Source organism: Ahaetulla prasina, chromosome 5 (assembly GCF_028640845.1).
Source record: "Ahaetulla prasina isolate Xishuangbanna chromosome 5, ASM2864084v1, whole genome shotgun sequence".
Classification (NCBI taxonomy): Eukaryota; Metazoa; Chordata; class Lepidosauria; order Squamata; family Colubridae; genus Ahaetulla; species Ahaetulla prasina.
In genome coordinates this window covers 72,045,853-72,070,614 of record NC_080543.1, presented here as the reverse complement: position 1 = coordinate 72,070,614, position 24,762 = coordinate 72,045,853, and the positions used below count along the sequence as shown (strand labels likewise).

General features: G+C 43.3%; 1 protein-coding gene across 1 annotated transcript in view; it reads left to right on the top strand.

Moving 5' to 3' along the window:
• The window catches only part of IL1RAPL1 (interleukin 1 receptor accessory protein like 1), a 1,531,345-nt gene that overhangs the window by 1,379,822 nt on the left and 126,761 nt on the right, over positions 1 to 24,762 (top strand). Inside the window, exon 9 of the mRNA XM_058185954.1 lies at positions 1,504 to 1,649. Coding sequence (XP_058041937.1) covers positions 1,504 to 1,649 — 146 coding nt within the window. The remainder of the gene's footprint in view (positions 1 to 1,503; positions 1,650 to 24,762) is intronic.

Sequence of the window (24,762 nt, the reverse complement as noted above, 5' to 3'; positions counted from 1 at the left end):
TCTCCGACCTCTCACCTGGATCAACCCAATTTTGATCCAGTCCATCCCGAAGCTGAACGATTTTATCGTATAGATAACCACTAAACTCCTCGGCACGGCCCTGTAAGGGGTCCTCCCGCACCTCCTGTTGAAGGAGAGAGCAGGTTACCTGAAACGGGGCGGCCAGGCGGTTATCTGCCGACGCAATGAGGGAAGAAACGTAGGAACACTTCGCTTCCCTCAATGCCACTAGGTAGGTCTTACTATAAGACCTAACTAGTGTCCGGTCAGCTTCGGAACATCTGGATCTCCAGGTACTCTCTAGGCGTCTTCTCTGGCATTTCATCTCCCTCAGCTCCTCGGAGAACCAAGGGGATGATTGAGATCTACGCCGGGTCAGAGGCCGCAAAGGCACCACCCGGTCTAAAGCCCCAGCCTATTCCCAGGCCGCAACTAGTTCTTCAGCCGTGCCATGGGCTAGATCCTCAGGGAACGGCCCAAGCTCCGTCAGGAACCTCTCCGGGTCCATCAGGCACCTGGGACGAAACCAACGTATTGGTCCCGTCTCCCTGCGGAGTTGAGTGGTGGTCCGAAAGTCCAGACGAAGGAGAAAATGATCTGACCATGACAAAGGCTCTGTCGCTAAATCTCCTAAATCCAGATCATTTAACCACTGTCCAGAGATAAAAATCAAATCCAGTGTGCCTCCCCCAATGTGAGTAGGGCCATCAACTACTTGTATCAGGTCCAAGGCCGTCATGGAGGCCTTGAACTCCCAGGCCACCGTCGATGACAAGCCAGTCGATGGCAAGTCGAAATCCCCTATGACCATAAGTCTGGGGGTCTCAACCGCCACCCCGGCAAGCACCTCCAACAGCTCGGGCAGGGCTGTAGTCACACAGCAAGGAGCCAGGTACGTGATCAACAAGCCCATCTGACCCCTATGACCCCACCTCACAAAGAGGGATTCACAACCGGCTATCTGAGGCACAGTGGTCTCCCTTGGTTCTAGACTTTCCCTAATAACAACCGCCACCCCCCCCCACGCCTACCTTGGGCCCTCGGTTGATGGAATGCTCGGAAACCCGGTGGGCACATTTCGACAAGGGGAACTCCCCCTTCCGTGCCAGCCAGGTCTCCGTAATGCCCATAAGGTCCGCGGACCCCCCCCCGTATAAGATCACAAATTAGGGGGGCTTTGTTAACCACGGACCGTGCATTGCACAGCATCAACCGAAGGCCCAAGCTCTGAGGATCCTGGTCGCCCGGGGAACAGGAGAAGTCTGAGGGGCCAGAGCGCGCGATCGCTTTTAGCCAGCAAGCACGCACCCCCGGGGATCGATACAGCCCCTCACTTCCGCCATATTGATAGTAAAGCAAACTAGTGGTTTAATTACATCAACCCTACTTCTTTTTTTAATAAAGATCATATTACGATTCTTCCCATTCCTTCCAAAAATATTTTTTTTAACAATTTTTCAATAACCAAAAATATTTCAACAAAATATTTTTCTTTTTATTAAGAGTTCTTAAAGAACATCTTGGAGAACAAGAAGTTTCCATCTCATTAATTCTTGATTCAATGGAGGAAGGGGATCTTGGAAATTACTCCTGCTATGTTGAAAATGGATATGGCCGCAGACATGCTACAGTTATTCTACTTAAGAGGGGTGAATATATGCATATCTATCTATCTATCTATCTATCTATCTATCTATCTATCTATCTATCTATCTATCTATCTATCTATCTATCTACCTACCTACCTACCTACCTACCTATCATCTATCTATCTATCTATCTATCTATCTATCTATCTATCTATCTATCTATCTATCTATCTATCTATCTATCTATCTATCTTGACTATTGTTATATTCTGTTGTATAAAGTTCTGTTCCTGAAAGTATAAATTAATTTTCACTTTCTTTAGGATGGCATTTTAAATAAATAATAAAGAAATAAATAATTAAATGTGGCTGTCAGTTGAAGAAATAGTTTAATAACTTTTTAATAACAGTTATACAAGAAATGCATGTAACAAATGAAAAATTCATAAGTATTTTCTGGTAGGAAGTTATTGCTATTAGAATTTTGATGTCTACAACAATACAAAAAAAGTAAAAAGTAAATAAATCTAGTAGTGTTAAATGTATTTTGCAAGTGGCACAATCAACCATAGGTAAAAATTTTTGTATTTATAGATTATAACTTGACAAAAAATATTATTCTTATTCTTAACCCTGTTCTAATTATGTTTAAAACTTGCCATTTACTGGGATTAGAATTTAAATACCTTTTTTGTTTTGCTTTATTTATTTGTTTTATTCCTTTGCCAAAATGTATAGCTGTAATCTAACCTATACGAACAGTAACCTTGATCTAATAATTTTTGGTGTCACTACAAAGTTTCTGCAAAGTTGCTAGCTTTAAAACCATAGCAACATTTCTTAATGGTATTTTTTTTTTGGTCTTCCATCTTTTATATGTAAAGATTTGTTAGGTGTTAGTTTTTAATTATTAGGTTATTAGACTTTTAGCAATTTAGTAATTCCTATTAACTGATAAAATTGCAAGTTAGATTGTAATTATATATTACTTTCTATAGGTAATAGAAAATCATATGTTGCTTTGAAATTATCAATTAGATATTTGGTCATAGGCTGCAAATATTTTGGGACTAATGTGCCCCACTCCTGAGCTCCATTTTCACTGGCAGAGGGCTAGTAAAACAAACTAAAAGCAAAACAAAACAAAAGGAGAAATGTTTCCCCTTTTGTATTTGAGCATCCAAGGGGGGACAGGAACGGAGAAAGAGAAAGAGAAAGAGGAAAGACAAAGAAAAAGAAGGAAAGAAGGAAAGAGGGTAAGGGAGCAAGGAAGGAAAAAGAAGGAAAGAGGGGAAGGTAAGAAGAAAGGAGAATGAAGAGGAAAGGTAAAAGAAGAAGAGGAAGGAAGGAAGGAAGGAAGGAAGGAAGGAAGGAAGGAAGGAAGGAAGGAAGGAAGGAAGGAAGGAAGGAAGGAAGGAAAGTTTAGCATTTGGCCACCAGCAGCCCTGCTGCCCTTTCGCCATCCCCTTGTCTCTTCCTCCTGACCTCTCCTGATGGTCTCCCATTCTATCACTGAGGATGCATACAAAGCTGGGTCTCCTTGCATGGAGAGGGAGTGGGCCTCCCTTTGACCCACACACTTTGCCCACAAACACACCATGAGCAACCTGGGCTTATTAATATGTAACTCCTAGGTATTTGTCTCAGCTAATCTGGTCAGTCTCTGGTTTATTGTTTATCTGAGCTCCCAGGTGACGTTTGGACTGCTCTGGGATAGTGCAATGAAGGGACTTGTGTTCTAAAAGGGTGTTGGGCAATTCCTGTTTTTTATTATTATTATTATTATTTGCATTTATATCCCGCCCTTCTCCGAAGACTCAGGGCAACTTACACTATGTTAGCAATAGTCTTCATCCTATTTGTATATTTATATACAAAGTCAACTTATTGCCCCCAACAATCTGGGTCCTCATTTTACCTACCTTATAAAGGATGGAAGGCTGAGTCAACCTTGGGCCTGATGGGACTAGAACCTGCAGTAATTGCAAGCAGCTGTGTTAATAGCAGACTGTCTTAGCAGTCTGAGCCGCAGAGGCCTTTAAACCCTGTTGTGGTTTAATGGCTGTCATCCTGTGTTGGATCTTGGATGAGGGGCTGCTTCTAATCCTGCCATTCTGCCTTTGTTCAGACTTTGCTGCAGGGAGTTTCAAAATATCCTGTCTTGAATTGATTTCTGCCTGCAGTATTTGCTTTGCTTATGAATAGAGCTATCTAGATACTTGTCTTCCTGTTTCAATAAGCTCTTTATCTCTTAAGTGTTGGCATCTGGTGTGGGCTATTAAGAAAGACTTGGGGGCTGCTTCCTGCTTCTAAAATATTTAGTTTCTCCATTTCTCATTTAGGGAATGCCTTTTTAATATTCCTCAAAATATTTCATTCTTCTATGAAGGAGGGCTTCCCACAACTGTATCCTCAAGTCAATTCCAAAAACATCTTCAGGTTATTTTTGTTTGTTCTAGAAATCCTATACTGGAGCCCTCAAATGCAGACTGAAGATAACATATATACCAATTTGAATGCTATTTTTTAATGCTGATGTTTCCAGTACTTTACAGGTAGCCCTCACTTAACTACCACAATTGATCTTGGAATTTCCAGTATAAAACATTGCAGTCATTAATTGCATCACCACATGATCTGACTCGATTTTATGATCATTTTTTGTAGACACTATATTTATTTAGCAATTCACATGGTTGTTAAAAAAAATCCCCTAGAAATGGAATTTTTTGCCAGAAATCTATTTTTGCTAGTCAATAGAAGTTGATTGGATCCAGGGAATAGGAAGTATAGGATCAAACAAAATTATTGACCATAAAGGAGCCAGCAGTTGTCCATTTATGAAAAGCAGTCCTTCCTGTTCTAAATAAATTACTTCTCTCTAATCTAAAATTCCTTTTTGATCCAAGGTGATTGAGAGGGTGGAGTTTGTGCAGCTGCAAACATTCTTGGAAGACAACAGATTATATTAACACTTTATCTGTTTTATCTGGTTTCCAGCCTAGTATTGAAACAAAAACAGCCACACTCTCCCTGTTAAATCCCATTCTCTTTATCTCTCCCCCCAACCCCCGCCCCGTGTGTCTGTGTGTGTGTGAGAGAGAGAGAGACAGAGAGACAGAGAGAGACAGAGAAAAAGAGAGAGAACAGAGTTGCTTCTTCTTTCAGCAGTTTTTAGTGTCTGATAACTAACCATTAGTTAGTTGTTAACTAACCATGATAACTAACCAATTTTCTGATATCAAGTTGACAATTCTTTGTCACAGTAATTTCACTCTTGCTTACTGAGACAAGATTAGTATTGGGCGACTGTGCTTCTAGGCCCTCAAAATTATGATGTGAGGTTCCAGATCACTATGTGAAAATGCTTTTTAACTTAAATATTGCTTCAAAAGCTCATCATTATCATTAAAAACATAAATGAACCATGATCTAGTAACACTTTAGCTTGATAGTTGCACTAGGGCTATGCAAACCATTCTAAATAATTGCTTCCTAATGTGTAGGAATAAACTTTCTGTTATGTATTCTTGTCTGTACCTTTAAATATTTGAGCGGGAAATCAGCACGTTGCTGATTGGACGAAGCCACCAGTAGAACTGTATAAAAGGAGAGGTTTTTCCCCAGCCTGTTGCTGGGTTCACCCTATATTAAAGAGCTGTTGTCACTACCCTGGTCTCCAGCCTCGTTACTTCCAGAACTTAACACTGGCGACGAAGGTGGGATCTCGAGGCTAAGGAGAACCAGAACCGAGCTGAAGCACGATAGACCCGAACCCAGCAAACACAGGGCAGAAAAGCGGAGATGGCCAGTTACACTCCGCCCGCACCGTTTGACCCGGCTAAAGAGAAATGGGGAACGTATATGACCCGTTTCGAAAGCTTTCTAGAAGCCAACGAACTGCAAGGAGTTCCAGATAACCGGAAAAGGGCTTATTTCTTAAGTCACTGCGGTCCGGAGGTCATTGATATCGCGGAAGCCCTGGCAGAGCCAACGCCGCTACAATCAGTGTCGTGGCCAACTCTACAGACTTTACTAAGGAACCACTTCGCGCCAACGCCGTCCAAATACGTGAGGCGGTTTGAATTTGGAGAGCGAAGACAGATGGAGGGCGAATCCATCGGTGACTACATGGCCGCCCTAAGAAAAGCGTCCAAGGACTGCGGATACCACGACCTAGACGAGGTGCTCCTCGAGCAACTCATCCGAGGGGTCCGAGATATCCGTTTGCGGCGACGGCTGCTAGCAAAGAGCAACCTGACGCTGGCCAACGCTCTGGACGGGCCAGAGCACATGAAATGTCCACCCAAGCGGCGGAGACACTGCAAAAGCCGGTCCCACCAAAGGCGAGCAAGGCAACCCCGGTGCACCAGGAGGAGGTTCAGACCGAATCCGACGGTGAAGATGAGGAAGGGGTCTGCCGAACCGAGAAACGCGACAAAGGGGACCGAGACGAATGCGGAAGCTGCGGTGGTCAACACCAGCGCCAACGCTGCAAGTTTAAGGACGCGACATGTCGGCGGTGCGGAAAGAAGGGGCACCTAGCTCAAGTTTGTCGAGCGGCCCAACCTTCCCGCCGAAAATTCAAATCGGCCAATCAGAGCGCGGAATCGGCAAGGCGACCCGCGATTGGCTCAAACAAAAAAGGCGCGGATTCAAACCAAACGACTGTGGTCATAGGCCGCGCCTCGACCCGAGTGGAGAAGAAGATCTTCACCAGACCAAAAATAGAGGGAGTACGGTGCCGGCTCGAAGTAGACACGGGATCAGCGATCACCATCATGTCCTGGGACACTTTGGCGAAGTCACTGCCGTCAGTCGCGAAGCGCCACCTGCAAGCACAACGGCTGCGAATCCATGACTACCAGGGGAATCGCATCCCTGTTCGAGGGACCACCTCCGTCCGAGTCGAGTACGGACCACATAAGAAGACCCTGCCCATCACGATCGTTGAAGGGACCCTGCCCAGTCTGTTGGGACTAGACTGGTTTCGTGCCCTGGGCATGGGAGTGACTGGCATCTACAGAAGTGACTGTAACCTGAAAGACATTCTCTTTAACGAGTTCGAAGATGTCTTCAAGGACTGCCTGGGCAAGTACAAGGGGACCCCTATTTCCTTCAACTTAGACCCCCAGGTAGCCCCCATTAGGCTTAAGGCGAGGAGAGTCCCTTTTGCCCTAAAACCAAAACTCGATAAGGAGCTAGATAAGCTCATAAATCAGGGGATTTTGGTGCCAGTCGATCACGCAAAGTGGGAGACGCCAATCGTCACCCCAATAAAACCAGACGGGTCAATTAGAATTTGCGCTGACTACAAGGCGACGCTTAACAAAGCCTTACAGAAAAGCGCTTACCGGTTCCGTGGTGCAACACTTATTGCACTCTTTGGGGCGAGGGCAAGTCTTTGCAAAGTTAGACTTGGCCCAAGCCTACCAACAACTGCCCGTAGACGCCGCACAGCCAAGCCCAAACGATTGTAACGCACAGGGGCCTTCAAGTGCACCCGATTGCAATTTGGGGTGAGTGTGGCACCAGGGCTGTTCCAAAACCTAATGGAACGACTTCTGCAGGGGCTCCCAGGGTAGTTCCTACTGATGATGTCCTAATTTCAGGGAAAACATGGAGGAATTGGGGAGCGTTAAGAAAGGTTTTGGGCATTTTCCGGACAGCCGGATTAAAAGTCAAGGTAAACAAATGCCAGATAGGGGTCGAATCCGTCGAGTTCTTGGGCTACCGGATAGACAAGAAAGGAGTTCACCCTACTGAGAGCAAGGTCAAGGCAATTAGAAGGCTCCAGCGCCCAAAAACAAAGCAGAGCTGCAGGCATTCCTGGGGTTAGTGAATTTTACGCGGTCTTTTAAAGAACAAAGCAACTGCTATGGAACCGCTGCATAGACTTTTAGGAAAAATACTGTTTGGTCTTGGGGAAAGTCGGAAAATAGGGCTTTTGAAGCAGTAAAGAACCTGCTCTCAAGTGATAGCCTGCTCATCCAATATCACAACTCATTGCCACTAGTGCTGGTTTGCGATGCCTCCTTATGGGGTGGGGCTGTACTCAGCCATAGACTTCAAACGGCACAGAAGCCCCTATAGCTTTTACTCTAGAACGATGTCCTCCCAGAGAGGAACTACAGCCAATTAGATAAAGAAGCACTAGCCATTGTGTCAGGGGTTAAAAATTCCACGAATATGTCTTTGGGCGGATTTTGAAATCGTGACTGACCACAGACCGCTACTAGGATACTGGCTGGCGATCACCAACGCCTGTGGCACTTTCGCCACGCTTGACCCGATGGACTATTTTCTTAGCCGCTTATTCGCACAAGCTGCAGCATCGACCAGGAAAGAAGTGGGGCATGCAGACGTTAAGCAGATGCCCACTACCAGGGGCCATCAAGACCCCACGCCGGGACGCCCATCCTGCTTATTGACTCTTGACTCTGGCCCAGTCACATCTAAGGAAGTGGCTCGGCATCATACCGGGACATTATGTTAAGGACTGTACTCGGTTGGGTACAGAGGGTGGCCATACCGGGCTAACGGTTCAAAGAATTTGTTAAAAAAGGATGAGCTCTCGGCTCAAGGGGTGCCTGTTATGGGGTGATCGTGGTAATCCCGATAAATTAAGGGAAAGGTATTGGACCTCCTCCACGAGGGTCACCCAGGGATCGTAAGGATGAAGGGCTAGCAAGAAGCTATGTGTGGTGGCCACTCATGGAGTCAGAGATTGCTGAGAGGGTAGGGAAATGCCAGGCTTGCCAAGAGTCCAGACCCCTACCTCCAACGGCCCCAGTCAGGGAATGGGAAAAACCCCAAGGGCCCTGGTCAAGAATACACATTGATTTTGCTGGCCCTTTCCATGGCCAAACTTTCCTAGTGGTTGTCGACGCATTTTCGAAATGGTTAGAGATCATACTCATGAAATCCACTACGGCCGAGGCAGTAATCGCAGCCCTGCGCCACTTATTCGCAACCCACGGGTTGCCTGACACTCTGGTGTCCGACAACGGGCCGCAATTCACGGCAGCCCAGTTTGAAGAATACTTGGCATCCGACATGCCCTCTCTGCACCTTTCCACCCTGCGTCGAATGGCCTTGCAGAGCGTTCCGTCCGGAGCGCTAAGGAGGCATTGTCCAGGCTCAAACCAGGGGACTGGCAAACAAAGATAGACTTCTTTCTGGCCGTTCAGCACAGAACCCCAAGCACGGCTACCGGCAGAAGCCCAGCCGAATTACTGATGGGACGGAAACTCCGGTGCCCACTTGACCGCTTGAGTCCCCATTACACACCAGAGGGTTACAAAGGGGAAATAGACAAAACAAGGGAATTGGACATAGGCGACCGAGTGTGGGCCCGCAACTACGGGGACGGCCCAAGTTGGCTCGCGGGGCAAATAATAAAAACAACTGGCCCAAAGTCGTACTTGGTCGAATTACAAGATAACAGAGTATGGAGGCGTCACATAGATCAGATAAGGAGACGAATAACTGAACAAATTAAGCCACAGCAAACAAATTATGACCCCTCCTTATTTGAACCCACAGCTGACCATGACCCGGGGGAGGCGCAAGACTTAGCTGAGGTCCCGGAGGTCCAGCGACGCCATCAGGTTCCCGAGGGAAACGACAGGGAAAATTACAAAAGTAATCCAGGGCCGGATGGCCAAGAAAAAGAATCTACAAATAATCCAGGGCCCGATGGCCTAGAGAAAGAGCTGGGAGGAGAAAACAGACCCTCCGAACAGCTCAAAACACAACCCAGAACTGAACCGCGCAGGTCTGAAAGAACTAGGAGACGCCCAGGTTATTTGCGTGACTACGTCGAAAAATAACATGTAAATAAAATGTAAATAGAGGCAAAGTGTTTTCTGGGAGGGGAGGAGTGTTATGTATTCTTGTCTGTACCTTTAAATATTTGAGCGGGAAATCAGCACGTTGCTGATTGGACGAAGCCACCAGTAGAACTGTATAAAAGGAGAGGTTTTTCCCCAGCCTGTTGCTGGGTTCACCCTATATTAAAGAGCTGTTGTCACTACCCTGGTCTCCAGCCTCGTTACTTCCAGAACTTAACACTTTCGAAGTTGGATCTTTTGAAAATTGGATTTTTTCCCCATGAACTTTTCATGTGCATGCATAGTCTCTTCATTTTGATGTAGAAAATCCATGGTGCACTTCTTTTTAATTGCTACTGTCAAATACTTGAAATATTTATTGATAAAATTGGTTACAAATATTTACATTTATCATTAGAAAATTAGCACCCATCTCTCTTAAAAGAATGAAATAGTTTAGGAAATATTAAAAAGGCAGAATATTATATTTTCTCTAAAGGAGAAACATGCTTCTAAACACAGAAACTCACATCCTCAACTCTCTGCCCCAAGTAGAAACTAAGGGGCCAACTTTTAGAAATACAGATTTGGTAATCCATTGAAGACAGGATTAAAACCACAAGGAAGCCAGGATCTCAGATTAATTACATTTGTTAAATAAGATTAAAACCCCCAACTCATTGCCGGCCTTCATGAGACAAACTAATCAAAATCAAATAACAAAATACACAAAACAAGCCTGTAAATTACAAAAGGCTGTAGAACAAACTGTATAAAAATCCATGTACTCATCAAACCAAGTGGTCAGTGTTACGTACGGATGTACATGAGATATTTGCATGCCTGCCACCGATTGGTTGTTTCAGCGGCGGGAAAATTAAAGCGTTGTCAGTGGCTGGCTTGCATGCCAGCGCTCTATAAAGAGCAAGGCTCGGTGGCTGCCGAGCCGTTCATATTCTGTTTGCTGAGCAATAAAGTGGCTGAAAGTTTCTGATCGTCTCTCCTTGCCTCGATCTAACACTAGCAACAAAGGTGGGATCTCAGAAGGGCAAGGGAACTAATTAGCACCTTGTGGCAAGCTGCGGCCATCTTATCTATGAGAAAGACCTTTCACCAGCTAACCTGTGATGGCTGCCCAAACTGCATCTGCCCTGGCAACCTACGATCCACGGACAGAAGAATGGCACACCTACATGAGCCGTTTCAGGATGTTTCTGCAAGCAAACAACTATCAAGATTTACTGGATGACCGCAAACAAGCCATTTTCCTAACTTACTACAGCCTGAAGCTCTACAAGATGGCACAGACCTTACTCTCACCCACCGACATTGAATCCATCTTGTGGTCAATGCTGCAGGGCAAGTTGCGGGACCACTACGCACCAGCAGCAACCCCATGGTCAGCTGGCGTGAGTTCTACCGGTGGTGCCAATGAGAGGGGGAAACCATCAATGACTTCATGGCAGACCTCCCTGAAATCACTTCAAAGTGCGAATTCATAAACCCAGAAGAGACAATGAAAGACTGCAACCTCCTGGGCATGAGAGACCTAGCCCGCCAAAAGAAACTGATGGTGAGATGAGGGGTCTCCTTCAAGGATGCCGTAGAGGAGGCAAAGGCAGCCGAAACAGCAGACACTTCAGCTGCAGACACCAAGAGGACTAGCAGAGTTCACCGGAGCTATCGCGAGCCCGAAGCCCTGCTCGAAGCTTCAGAGGAGGAGGACGAAGGGGGCGATGATGACACCGTACATCTAGTGCACCCAGACAGATGAGGAAGCCACAGAGACAGGGACACCCAACAACCCATTGCTTGGGCTGCCTGGGATTCCAAACAAGAACAGCTTGCTGGTTTAAAGAGGCGATTTGCCACCGCTGCCCATGAAAAGGCCACATCGCCGAGGCTTGCCAGGCAATCCAACCCATCCTACCCTCCAGCAGACCAGCAGCAGCACCCAGAAGGCAGGGACCAGCCAGGCAGAGGCTCCCACAAAACCGATGCCAAGAAGACTCCTACCCAGACCACTGAGAAATACATCAAACGACCGTGGGACACTCCGACGCCTGGATGGGGATAAATTCCATATAACCATCTCTATCAAGGGGAACCTGTGCCAAATGGAACTGGACACAAGGTTGTTCTTTACCATCATTTCCTGAGACACCCTATGGCAACTAAACCCAAGACTATCCAAAAAGCAGCAGAAGCTGCAAAGAATCAGGCTGAATGACTACTAAGGCAACCCCATCACCGTGCTGGGCAGAACAGAGGTCAGAGTCAAATTCAAAGAGTTCAGTGGCCATCTACCCCTAACGGTCATTTCCAGCAATCGCCCCATGTTGCTAGGCATCTAGTGGTTCAAACCGTTGGGGCTAGGCATCATGGGATTGCACCAAGTCTGGGGGACTGAATTGGACCAACTGCTGACCAAATTTGGGGATCTGTTCGATGAAAGCCTAGGTAAATATATGGGGAAACCCATATCATTCAACCTAGACCCCCAAATTACCCCAATAAGACTCAAGCCTTGCAGAGTTCCATTTGTTCTGTGGCCCAAAGTTGATGAGCAATTAGATAAGCTAATTGCTCAGGGAATCTTGGAGCCACTTGACACGCCATGTGGGAGACCCCAATAGTCACCCCAATGAAGCTGGGTGGTCAATCAGAGTGTGTGCGGACTATAAGTGCACAATTAATAAGGCCCTCCAACAGCATGCATATCCAGTGCCAGTTGCTACCAACTTGCCTTCCATTGAGGACCTGTATACTGCATGAATCAAGAAGAGGGCCGTGAAAATATTTGCAGATCCCTCGCATCCTGGACATAAACTGTTTCAACTCCTACCCTCAAAACGACCCTATAGAGCACTGCACACCAGAACAACTAGACACAAGAACAGTTTTTTCCCGAAGGCCATCACTCTGCTAAACAAATAATTCCCTCAACACTGTCAGACTATTTACTGAATCTGCACTACTATTAATCGTTTCATAGTTCCCATCACCAATCTCTTTCCACTTATGACTGTATGACTATAACTTGTTGCTGGCAATCCTTATGATTTATATTGATATATTGACCATCAATTGTGTTGTAAATGTTGTACCTTGATGAACGTATCTTTTCTTTTATGTACACTGAGAGCATATGCACCAAGACAAATTCCTTGTGTGTCCAATCACACTTGGCCAATAAAATTCTATTCTATTCTATTCTATTCTAATACAGCATCTGCTGCATTCCATGGGGAAGGGCAGAATATTCACCAAATTGGACCTGGCACAAGCCTACCAACAGTTGCCAGTGGATGAGGCCACCACAGAGGCCCAAACAATCATGACCCACTGTGGGGCATTCAAATGCAAATGGCTGCAAATCAGAGTGAATGTGGCCCTGGGGTTATTCCGAAGCATGATGGAGAGACTGCTGCAGGGCATTTCAGGGGTCATCACTTATTTTGATGATGTCCTTATATTGGGAGAATCCATGGAACAACTAATGGCCAGATTAAGAGAAATGCTGGAGAGGTTCCAAAAGAGAAGCCTCAAGGTTAAAAAATAAAAGTAAAATTGGGGTCACTCAAGTAGAATTCCTGGGGTACCTCATCAATGGGTCGGGAATCCATCCCACCAATTTGAAGGTAAAAGCCATCAAAGAAGCCCCAACCCCCGGGAATAAAGCCGCATTACAAGCCTTTTTGGGCTACTGAACTTTTATGGTATTTTTCTAAAACAAAAGGCTACCATTGCTGAACCACTCCACTGGCTCTTGGGGAAGACGGCAGGATGGACATGGGGACAGAAGGAGAATGACACCTTCACCACAGTGAAAGACCTCCTATCATCAGACAGCGTCCTCATACAATACACTGAAACCCTTCCACTCTTGCTGACCTAAGATGCTTCCCCCTTTGGAGTTGGAGCCATTCCAAGTCACAGACTTCCGGATGGGTCAGAGGCTCCCATAGCTTATTACTCAAAGACACTGTTCTGTCCCCCCACCTCAGTCCGGGAGGCATGTGAATTGACTCAATTAGCCAGCAATTTAGTCCACGCAGCTATCAGCTCTGGCAGCAGACCAGCGAACGTCTGCCAAGGTTTTCCCTGATGTTACTGGAGCAACCAGGAAGTCAAGAACAAATAGCAATCCAGGCCAAATGCTCAGTCAGATAGTTCAGCTCAAGTTTTCTCCAGTCAGTTTGTTTGTCTGTCATGAAGTAGTAGAGCAGCCCCTCCTACTTTTATACCCTGTGGGGTGTGGCTCCATGACTCAGCATTTTCTAGGCCTGCTCCACCCCTTCTTCTGTTGTTCCTGCCTCTCTTGTCTATGAAACCGGGGATCTAACCAGGACTGATTGTCCACAGCTGGGTCTGGAAGCATTGCCTGGGCAGGGGGAGATACAGGAGACAGAGGCCTCGTCACCTCCTCCACCTGGCCTGCCTCTGGCTCCTGGAGCTGAGCCAGAGAGGCCGGCCCTGCAGAGGGGAGCCCTGACGGCCCTTCCCCCTCACTCTCTGAGTCACTTTCTAGCACGGGGGCTGGAGCCACAACAGACGCTATCTCTGGCAGAAAGGAATTACAGTCAACTCGATAAATAAGCCTTAGCTGCCATGGCAGGAATAAAGTGCTTTCACAAATACCTCTGGAGATTCGAACTCATCACTAACCACAAACCTCTCCTGGGCCTCATCGCGGGAGACCAGCAAACCCCAACATTTATGTCACCCAGACTGACGAGGTGGTCCATATTCTGAACAGGATACAATTACAAGCTAATACACTGCCCAGGCAAAAGCATCACCAACACGGACACCCTCAGCTGATGCCCCATACTGGAATTGGTGCAAGACCCTGCACCCACCACCCATATCTTGCTGATCAAGGCAGACAAAGCCAGCCCCATCACATCCACGGAGATCGCTGAACACACCAAAAAAGACAAGGTATTATCCAAAGTCTTGAACTGGATGTTGAGGGGGTGGCCTCAAAGAAAAGTGGGAGAAGAATGCACAGGTTTTGAAAAAAAGCAATTAGAACTTATACATTGTAAGCCGCCCTGAGTCTTCGGAGAAGGGCGGGGTATAAATGTAAAAAAAAAAACTAAAAAAAAAAACTGTCTGCTTTAAAGGGGTGCCTGCTGTAGGAAGAGAAGTAGTCCCCCAGAACTTACGGAAACAAGTACATTACACACCGGGCACCCAGGCATTGGGCACATGAAAGCATTGGCCCGTAGCTACATTTAGTGGCCCAATGTGGATCGGGATATCACAGAGTGGGTGGCAACGTGCATGTCCTGCCAGGAAATGTGGCCAACACCACCCTGAATGACCCCCAGAGAGTGGGAGGTACCTAAGGGACCCTGGTCAAGGGTACATATAGACTTTGCTGGACCCATGGAGGGACAAATGTTCCTGATAGTGATGGATGCCTATTCCAAGTGGCTGGAAGTCATCAACATTGCCACAAAGAAGAGGGAGTCGGGCTGTTCTCCAAAGCACCTGACGGTAGAACAAGAAGCAATGGGTGGAAACTGATCAAAGAAAGAAGCAACTTAGAACTAAGGAGAAATTTCCTGACAGTTAGACCAATTAATAAGTGGAACGACTTGCCTGCAGAAGTTGTGAATGCTCCAACACTGGAAATTTTTAAGAAAATGTTGGATAACCATCTGACTGAGATGGTGTAGGGTTTCCTGCCTGGGCAGGGGGTTGGACTAGAAGGCCTCCAAGGTCCCTTCCAACTCTGTTGTTATATTATATTATTATTACGTGCCCACCTGCATGACAGAAGCCACCATAAGGGCGCTGAGAAGACTGTTTGCCACCCATGGGCTGCAGGACACCCTAGTGTCAGACAACGGACCACAACTGACCACAAAGACAATGGAGGCCTTTTTAGGGGGACTAGGGATCAGGCATGTGCTGGTAGCACCTTTCAAGCTGGCCAGTAATGGGCAAGCAAAACTGACCAGCTGACCAAGGAAGCCCTCACCCACATGGGACCAGGGAACTCGCAGGAGAAAATCGACCAGTTCCTCCTGACACAACACATCACTTCCAGCGCTGTCACCAGTCACAGTCCTGCTGAATTACTGATAGGATGAAAGATGAGGTCTCAGCTGGACCGCCTACACCTGAACTATCAACCTGACACAACCGGACACACCCCGAAGTCAGTCAGGGGTTCGAAGTAGGCGACCTAGTCTTTGCCCAGAACTATGCCAGGCCTCCCACCTAGTAATGCCAGGCCTAGTAATGTCTAGTAATGCCTAGTAATGCCTAGTAATGCCTAGTAATGCCAGGCCTCCCGTAATGGCACCCACTAGAGTGACTGCCATTACGGGACCCAAATCCTACAAGGTAGAGCTGAACGATGGCCAGTTGTGGAGACGACATATCAACCAACTTCAGACCCGACTGAGAGAGTCCCAGTTGAGAAAAAACAAGAGAGAAAGCCAGGAGAATAACCTTGACCAAGCAGAGTCTCCCCGCCGAGGACCATACAATCAGGAGGAAGCCACCGGCGGAGAACCAGCCCTGACTGACATCGACCCCAATGACCTACGCTACAATCCAAGAGGAGTTCGCAGAGACTGATCTGTGTCTGGTGAAGTCCCTCAGGGCGGCCAGGATGAGAGCCCTCTCAATGCCGGGCCTGGAACGACAACACAGGGGGTGGAGTTCCAGGCTTTTCCATTGCTGCCAGCCGGAGAAGCAACAGGTCCAGCCTCACTCGATGGAAGCTAGGGAACAATTGAATTGCACAGGCCCAGTAGGATAATTAGATGCTCCGCCTACCTGCATGATGTTGTGACTCGTCATCCCTCCTATCCTCAGCCGGGCCCCTCCCATCTCCAACCGGGCCTTTTATCAGACTCCGAGTCTGATAATGAAGATGAACGGACTGTCATGCCTCCAGCTCCCGGCCCTGGCCCCATGCCCGGAGACGATTCCAGGAGTGAAAGGAGTAGCCCGATAAATCATACAGCATGTGTTCCTTTGGCTCAGCCGTCAGAGCAGGAAGCCAGCCAGGTATTGGAATTGCTTGGGCCTATTCCTTCTGACCCCTCCCTTTCCCAGACAGCAGATCCAGCTGAAGACAATTCAAAGTGGGAGGATCCTCGCTTCCGGAGATCTGAGAGGCGACGCCAGCAGAAGGAAGGGAGGGGCAGGCCTGGATAAATGCTGAGTCATGGAGCCAATCCCCACAGCCTATATAAAGGACCTGCTTTTGGCATTCCAACCTTGAGTCAAGCAAAGTCTTATCGAGTTTGCTGATACCAGACCCTATCACTGAAGTCACAACTTGGACTCCTGCCTGCCCTGATAAACCTCGAAGGAACTTGGCAAGCTGCAGAGGCTTCGTTGCCAAGTTTGTTACGGACTTCCTTGACTCATTCATTGGAGTGGGGGGTGGGACACGATACATGATTACATGAACTTTGCCGGACACTGATTGGGTACTCCTCCTTCTAGGAGGGGAGGGATGTTACGTACGGATGTACGTGAGATATTTGCATGCCCACCAGTGATTGGTTGTTTTAGTGGCGGGAAAATTAAAGCGCTGTCAGGGGTTGGCTTGCATGCCAGTGCTCTATAAAGAGCAAGGCTCGGCGGCTGCCGAGCCATTCGTATTCTGTTTGCTGAGCAATAAAGTGCCTGAAAGTTTCTTATCATTTCTTCCTTGCCTTGATCTAACAGTCAACTACCCAGAATCACACATGCTTATTGGTCCTGCTTCACCATTAAACCATCTTTCCAATCAGCCTCCATGTTTCCAGTGTCTTTCTCCCCACTTGGAACTGAACCAGATGGATATTTCTTCCAACATATCTATTAAAAAATTAAGTTCTTTTGTGAGCTTAAATTGATGATTTCTTGAGTATTTAATTTGTAAGTAATCAATTATGTCTTACATTAGTAGTACGAGGAAAAGAACCTGGGTACATAAAAAGCAGAAATCTTACTGCATTCATTACAATTTGCAACTGTAGAACCTACAAGTCTTCGTGCTACCATGTAGCAATATTTTATAATATTGTTAATTTTCCTTAAGATAACAAGGACTTAAAGATATCCTCAAGGTATGATCAAAAAGTGTCAATATAATTTACTGTCAATATAATTTACTGTCGATATAATTTAATTGGACTTCAGTAAAGCATTTGATAAAGTAGATCATAACCTACTACTAGATAAAGTAGAAAAATGTGAGTTAGACAGTACCACCACCAGATGGATTCATAACTGGCTGACCAACCTCACTCAACATGTAGTCCTCAACAGAACTACATCCACATGGAGGGAAGTATGCAGTGGAGTACCCCAAGGCTCTGTTTTAGGCCCAGTACTCTTCAACATCTTCATCAATGACTTGGACGAGGGGATAGATGGGGAACTCATCAAATTTGCAGATGACACCAAGCTGGCAGGAATAGCCAACACTCCAGAAGATAGGCTCAAATTACAGAAAGATCTTGACAGACTTGAACATTGGGCGCTATCTAACAAAGTGAAATTCAACAGCGAAAAAAGTAAGGTTCTACATTTAGGCAAAAAAACCAAAATGTACAGGTACCGTATATGTGGTACCTTGCTCAATAGTAGTAACTGTGAGAGGGATCTTGGAGTCCTAGTAGACAACCATTTAGATATGAGCCAGCAGTGTGCAGCTGCTGCTGCTAAAAAAGCCATCACAGTTCTGGGCTGCATAAACAGAGGAATAGAATCAAGATCACGTGAAGTGTTAGTGCCACTTTATAATGCCTTGGTAAGGCCACACTTGGAATACTGCATTCAGTTTTGGTCGCCGCGATGTAAAAAAGATGCTGAGACTCTAGAAAGAGTGCAGAGAAGAGCAACAAAGATGATTAGGGGACTGGAGGCTAACACATATGAAGAACCATTGCAGGAACTGGGTATATCTAGTTTAATGAAAAGAAGGACTAGGGGAGACATGATAGCAGTGTTCCAATATCTCAAGGGCTGCCACAGAGAAGTGGGAGTCGGGCTGTTCTCCAAAGCACCTGAGGGTAGAACAAGAAGCAATGGGTGGAAACTGATCAAGGAAAGAAGCAACTTAGAACTAAGGAGAAATTTCCTGACAGTTAGAACAATTAACTAACCCTAACCCTAACCCTAACCCTAACCTCCATCTTTTGATATATATTTATATTTTCTATCATGTGTCTTGGGATTGCCCGTATTGGTATCTTTCCATCTAATTTATATTGGAATTTCCTCCACACCCTCAATAATGCATTTCTAATTATATTATTTTTAAATATCTTATCAGCTTTCTTATCATATAATAAATAGGCATGCCACCCATATAACAAACCATAACCTTCTATATTCAAAACTCTTTCCTCAGTTAAATTAATCCAATTAGTAATTAATGATAAGACAACTGCTTCATAATACAATTTTAAATTAGGCATTTTGAGACCCCCCCTTTCCCTTGTATCCTGCATTATTTTTAATTTTATTCTTGGTTTTTTGCCCATCCATACAAAATTATTAACCCCCTTTTGCCATTCCTGTAATTTGATATCGTTCTTAAGTACCGGTATCATTTGAAACAAAAATAGAAACCTGGGCAAAACATTCATTTTTATAGCTGCTATTCTTCCCAGCAAGGATAGTTGTAACTTCTTCCAATTCTCCATTTCTTTCCATACCTTCTGCCACAATACCTCATAATTATTTTTATATAATTTGACATTTGAAGCTGTAATATATATTCCTAAATATTTAACCTTTTTAACGATTTCAAAACCCGTAGCTCTTTCTAACTCTTCTTTTTGTTGTATATTCATATTTTTAGTTATCATCTTTGTCTTTTGCTGATTCACCTTAAATTCAGATACTTTACCATACTGACCAATTATTTCTTTTAAACCCATAGCTGAATATATTGGTTGAGATACAGTAACAACCAAGTCATCTGCAAAGGCTTTTCATCTATAATCTTGATGTTTAATTCTAATTCCCTTTATTCGATCGGAACCACGTATTTTGTTCAGAAGAATTTCAAGGTTAAAATAAAAAGTAATGGAGACAAGGGGCATCCCTGTCTCGTCCCTTTCCCAATTTTAAAAGTTTCTGTTAAACCACCATTTACCACCATTTGTGCTGTTTGCTTCTGATATATTGCTTTAATTGCATGGATAAAATAATCCCCAAATTGCATTTTTTCTATTACTTTAAACAAAAACTGCCAATCCAATCTGTCAAAAGCTTTTTCAGCGTCCAGAAAAAAGAGTGCCGCTGAGACTTGGTTGTTTCGTTCCAAATATTCAAGTAAATTTACAATTTGCCTCACATTATATCTCATCTGCCTACCCTTAATAAATCCTGATTGATCATTATGAATTATTTGATTCATCACTGGCATTAATCTATTAGCAAGTATCTTGGCAAATATCTTGTAATCAGTGTTTTAAAGTGATATTGGCCTATAATTCTCTGCTTTAATACCATCTTGATCTTCCTTCGGTTTTAACGAAATAAAAGCTGTCCTCCATGAAGGGGGAACATCCCTTCCCATTTGAATTTTATTAAATAACTCTTTAAATGGTTCAACCATCTCATTTTGTAAATTTTTATAATAAACAGCTGTTAAACCATCTGTACCTGGTGCTTTACCAATTTTAAGCTGCTTAATTGCTAACAAAATTTCCTCTGAAGTAATTAATTGATTCAATTCTTCTCTTTGATTTTCTGTAAGCTCACAAATATTTTGTTGTTGTAAATATCTTTCTATCTCTGTATCATCAATCATATCCTTAGTATATAACTTACTATAATACTCTAAAAATGCTTTTTTAATCAAATTCTTTTGATAAACTTCCTTGCCCCTATATTCTATTTATCAATCGTTCGTGATTTCTGTTTTTTCCTTATTAAATAGGCAAGCCATCTTCCTGGCTTGTTAGCATTATTGAACGTATTATGTTTTACATATTGTAAATTAATTGCTACTTGATCTGCCATCAACATGTTAAATTGACCTCTTAATATATTTATTGATTCTTTTATTTTATTATTTCCTGGGCTATTTATCAATAAATGTTCTTTCTTTTTAATTTCCTCTTCCAATTCCTTTTTCTTTTTCTGCAGTTTACTTCTATATTTAATATTCATTTGTAGAAGATTTCCTCTCATATAAGCTTTACTAACGTCCCAAATCATCTCTATAGATGTCTCTTTTTTCATATTCCTAATAAAAAATTCTTTCATTTGCTTTTTACATTCATTTACATTTTGTTCATATTTTAAAAAATTCTCATTCAACCTCCATGATCTTCTAGCCTCCTTTTCCCGATCAAATTCAATCCAAACCTGACTATGGTCAGATAGAGTTCTTGAACAAATCTTCGTCTTCTTCACTCTGGAGTACAAATCACTAGAAATCAAAATAAAATCAATCCTCGAAAATGATTGATGCCTATCAGAAAAGAAGATAAAATTCATCTCTTCTGTATTATGTTCTCTCCAAATATCTCTTAATTCCAAGTCCTCCATCATTTCAAAAAAAGCCTTTGGTAATTTCGCCCGGCTTGAACGAGCGAAATTTTTCCTTAGACTTTTTTTGTCTTTTCGAGTATCCAACACACCATTCCAATCACCCCTTAATATATATGATTTATAATCCCAAAATACTATTCTTTTATGTAAAAACTTGAAAAAATTTTCTTGTTGTTGATTCGGAGCATAAACTCCTATTAATAATGTCTTCTTTCCCTCCAACAAAAGTTCAATAGCAATATATCTTCCTTGCTTATCCACCTCAATTAATTTTGCTGATATATCCTTCTTTATATATATAACTAAACCATTCTTTTTTTTCCAAAGCAGAGGCAACAAAATGTACTCCCAGTTTTGAGTTTATCAAATATTTCTGGTCTAAAGATCTAATATGTGTTTCTTGTAAACAGATAATGTCATTTTTAAATTGTTTCAAATAATGAAATACTTTTCTTTTCTTCTGTGGTGAATTCAAACCATTAACATTTCAAGATAATAGTTTAATTCCCATTATCGTCCCATTATTGGAACACCAGCTGCAGATCACATTTTGCTTTAGGCCTTGCTCCTCCCACTGTTTCCGTTGTAGTAGTCGCCAATTGTTGTTGTGCCTTTACATCTTGTTCCTTACGTTTAGCAGCAGCTCTTGTCAGCCTTTGGTCCTTTGGATCTGAACCCGTCATAGGTATTTCCAACACTTGTAATAAATCTTCTTCCATCACAATCTGTTCCTGTACCTGCTTCACTTCTCTTTCCTTCACTTCACCCTCCCTTCTTCTAGCTTCCAATGGGGGAAGACTTCCAGCTTTTAATACCTCAACATAAAATTCTCTTGCTTTTCCAACTGTATTGAGGCGATGTGCTTTCCCTGCATAATATACTATTATATCAGTTGGAATATCCCATCTATATTCGATCTGGCTTTTTTTAAGTTCATTCACCAGGAAGGCAAATTCCTTCCTAGCCCTTAACATTTTTGGTGGAATTTCCTTTAATATTAAAATATCTTGACCAGCAACCTGAATCTTCTCCCCCTTATATGAAGCTTGCAGAATCTGATTTCTCACTGTTCTGTTTGTAAAGTAAATAACAACATCCCTTGGCAACTTTAACACCTCTCTCTACAGATTTTAAATGTAAATTGATGAATGCAAGAAGTATTCTTAACAAATTACCTGAATTTATCCTCCTGCTAAACAGTGGTACATTTGATATTATATGGCTAATCTCATCCATCCCTGATTCCATCATTTTAAACAAAGAATATCAAGTTCACCGTTCAGATCGTGAAAACCGAAGAGGTGGTGGAGTGGTTATTTTCTATAAAAAGTCACTGAATCTAAAAAACATTCAAGTTGCACACAAACTTTCTCTTCCTGAAACTATTGTATGCGACCTATCATCTAATACCACACTTCGATTCATTCTATGCTACAGAGCCCCTGACTACGACATTACTCATGCTAATATTTTAACCTCACTACTAACATGGGCTGCCTCTTGCCCATATCCACTCATCTTCCTGGGTGACCTAAATTTACCTCTCATCAACTGGATAACAAACGAAAGTACAACTGATCCAATCCACACTACAATATACAACGCTGTTACAAACCTAGGTCTTGAACAACTTGTAACTAACAGTACAAGACTAAACAACTGCCTTGACCTCATCTTCTGCAACAACAACAATACCATTTATGGACTACAAATAAGAGAACCCTTTTCCAACAGTGATCATTGCATGATTGACTTCCATCTTAATATACGTTGTCACTTAAATCATCATATCAATAGCATTCCCATCTACAACTTCAAAAAAGCCAATTATGACCTTATAAACAATGATCTTTCATTTCTGGACTGGCAAAATCTGTTCTCAACCTGTATAACTGCTGAAGACCACTATAGAGTTTTCCTACTCGAAATCAACAGAGTCATCAAACTATATGTACCACAAACTACCACCAAGATCAGGAAAAGCAAACTACCCATATCAATAAAAAAGCTTCAATCTAAAAAAAGATCCCTCTGGAAAAGAAACAAAAAGGGGTATGTAGCTAATTTTAAAAATCGCTACAGAACTATATGCAACCAAATAAAAACTGAATGCACAAATTACCACACCAAGCAAGAAGAGGATCTTCTGCGCACTAATTCCAGTCGTGCCTTCTATAATTTTGTCAACAACAAGCTTAAAAACTCTAGATCCATGCCACCACTAAAAGATTCTAATGGCAATGAATACAATAATGAAGTAACTAAAGCAAACCTCTTTAACAAATTCTTTGCATCAGTTTTTGTCAACAGTGATGGCACATATCCCACATTCCCAAATTGTACAAGCAATGAGCATGACAACTTAACAAATATTGTTTTTACAGAAGAAAATGTTGGTAAAGCTCTTTGTAACTTGAAACCATCTCTATCCATTGGACCTGATGGACTTTGTGCTTACTTTTTAAAAAAACTCTCTAGTAATCTAGCAGAACCCCTAAGTATAATCTTTAATATAACTTTTACTACCAGTTCCCTTCCCAATCTCTGGTCACTAGCCACAGTCATTCCAGTTTTCAAAAAAGGCGACCCCAGCTTAGTTGATAATTATAGACCAATCTCCCTGTGTTGGTCACCTGCAAGGTTATGGAATCCATCATCAACCAATCCATTACCTTGCACTTAGAAATACACAACCTTCTCTCAAATAAACAATTTGGCTTCAGGAAAAAATTATCATGCAATTTACAACTTCTCCACTGTAAAAACCTATGGACTACAAATCTTGATCTAGGTAAATCAATAGATGCAATATACATAGACTTCTGTAAAGCTTTTGACTCAGTAGTACATGATAAACTTCTCCTAAAATTAAAATCCTATGGCATTTCAGGACCCTTATACAACTGGATATCTGCTTTTCTGTCAAACAGACAACAAATAGTTAAAATTGGTAATGCTCTATCAAATCCTGTTCCTGTCAAGAGTGGTGTTCCTTAAGGTAGCATTCTTGGACCTACTCTCTTTATAATATACATAAATGATCTTTGTAATCATATCTCAAATAACTGTGTTCTCTTTGCTGATGATGTCAAACTTTTCAACACCACTGACAATACATCCACAATTCAAAAGGACCTTGATCATCTAACTGCTTGGTCTAAAATTTGGCAACTACAAATCTCAACCAGTAAATGCTCAGTCTTGCATATTGGAAGAAAGAACCCAATCACAAAGTACATGCTTGATGGACATTGCCTCGCAGATGACCCCCACCCTGTCAAAGACCTTGGAGTTTTTACATCTAACGATTTAAGTGCCAAAGCCCACTGCAACTATATAACTAAGAAGGCTCTAAGAGTTGTTAACTTAATTTTACGTAGCTTCTTTTCAAAAAACACCACGCTACTGACCAGAGCATATAAAACATTTGTTAGGCCAATTCTTGATTACTGCTCTCCTGTCTGGAACCCATACCGTATATCTGACATCAACACAGTTGAGCGTGTCCAAAGGTATTTTATGAGAAGAATTCTCCACTCCTCCGAAATAAAATACCTTATTCCACCAGACTTGATATCCTGGGTCTAGAAAACTTGGAACTTCATCGCCTTCGACAGGATCTGGGTTTAGCATATAAAATCATCCATTGTAATGTCCTTCCTGTCAATGACTTTTTTAGTTTCAATAACAATATCACAAGAGCTACCAACAGATTTAAACTCAATGTCAACCGCTCCAGTTTAGATTGCAGAAAACACGATTTCTGTAACAGAATTGTATATGCTTGGAATGCATTACCTGACTCTGTGGTT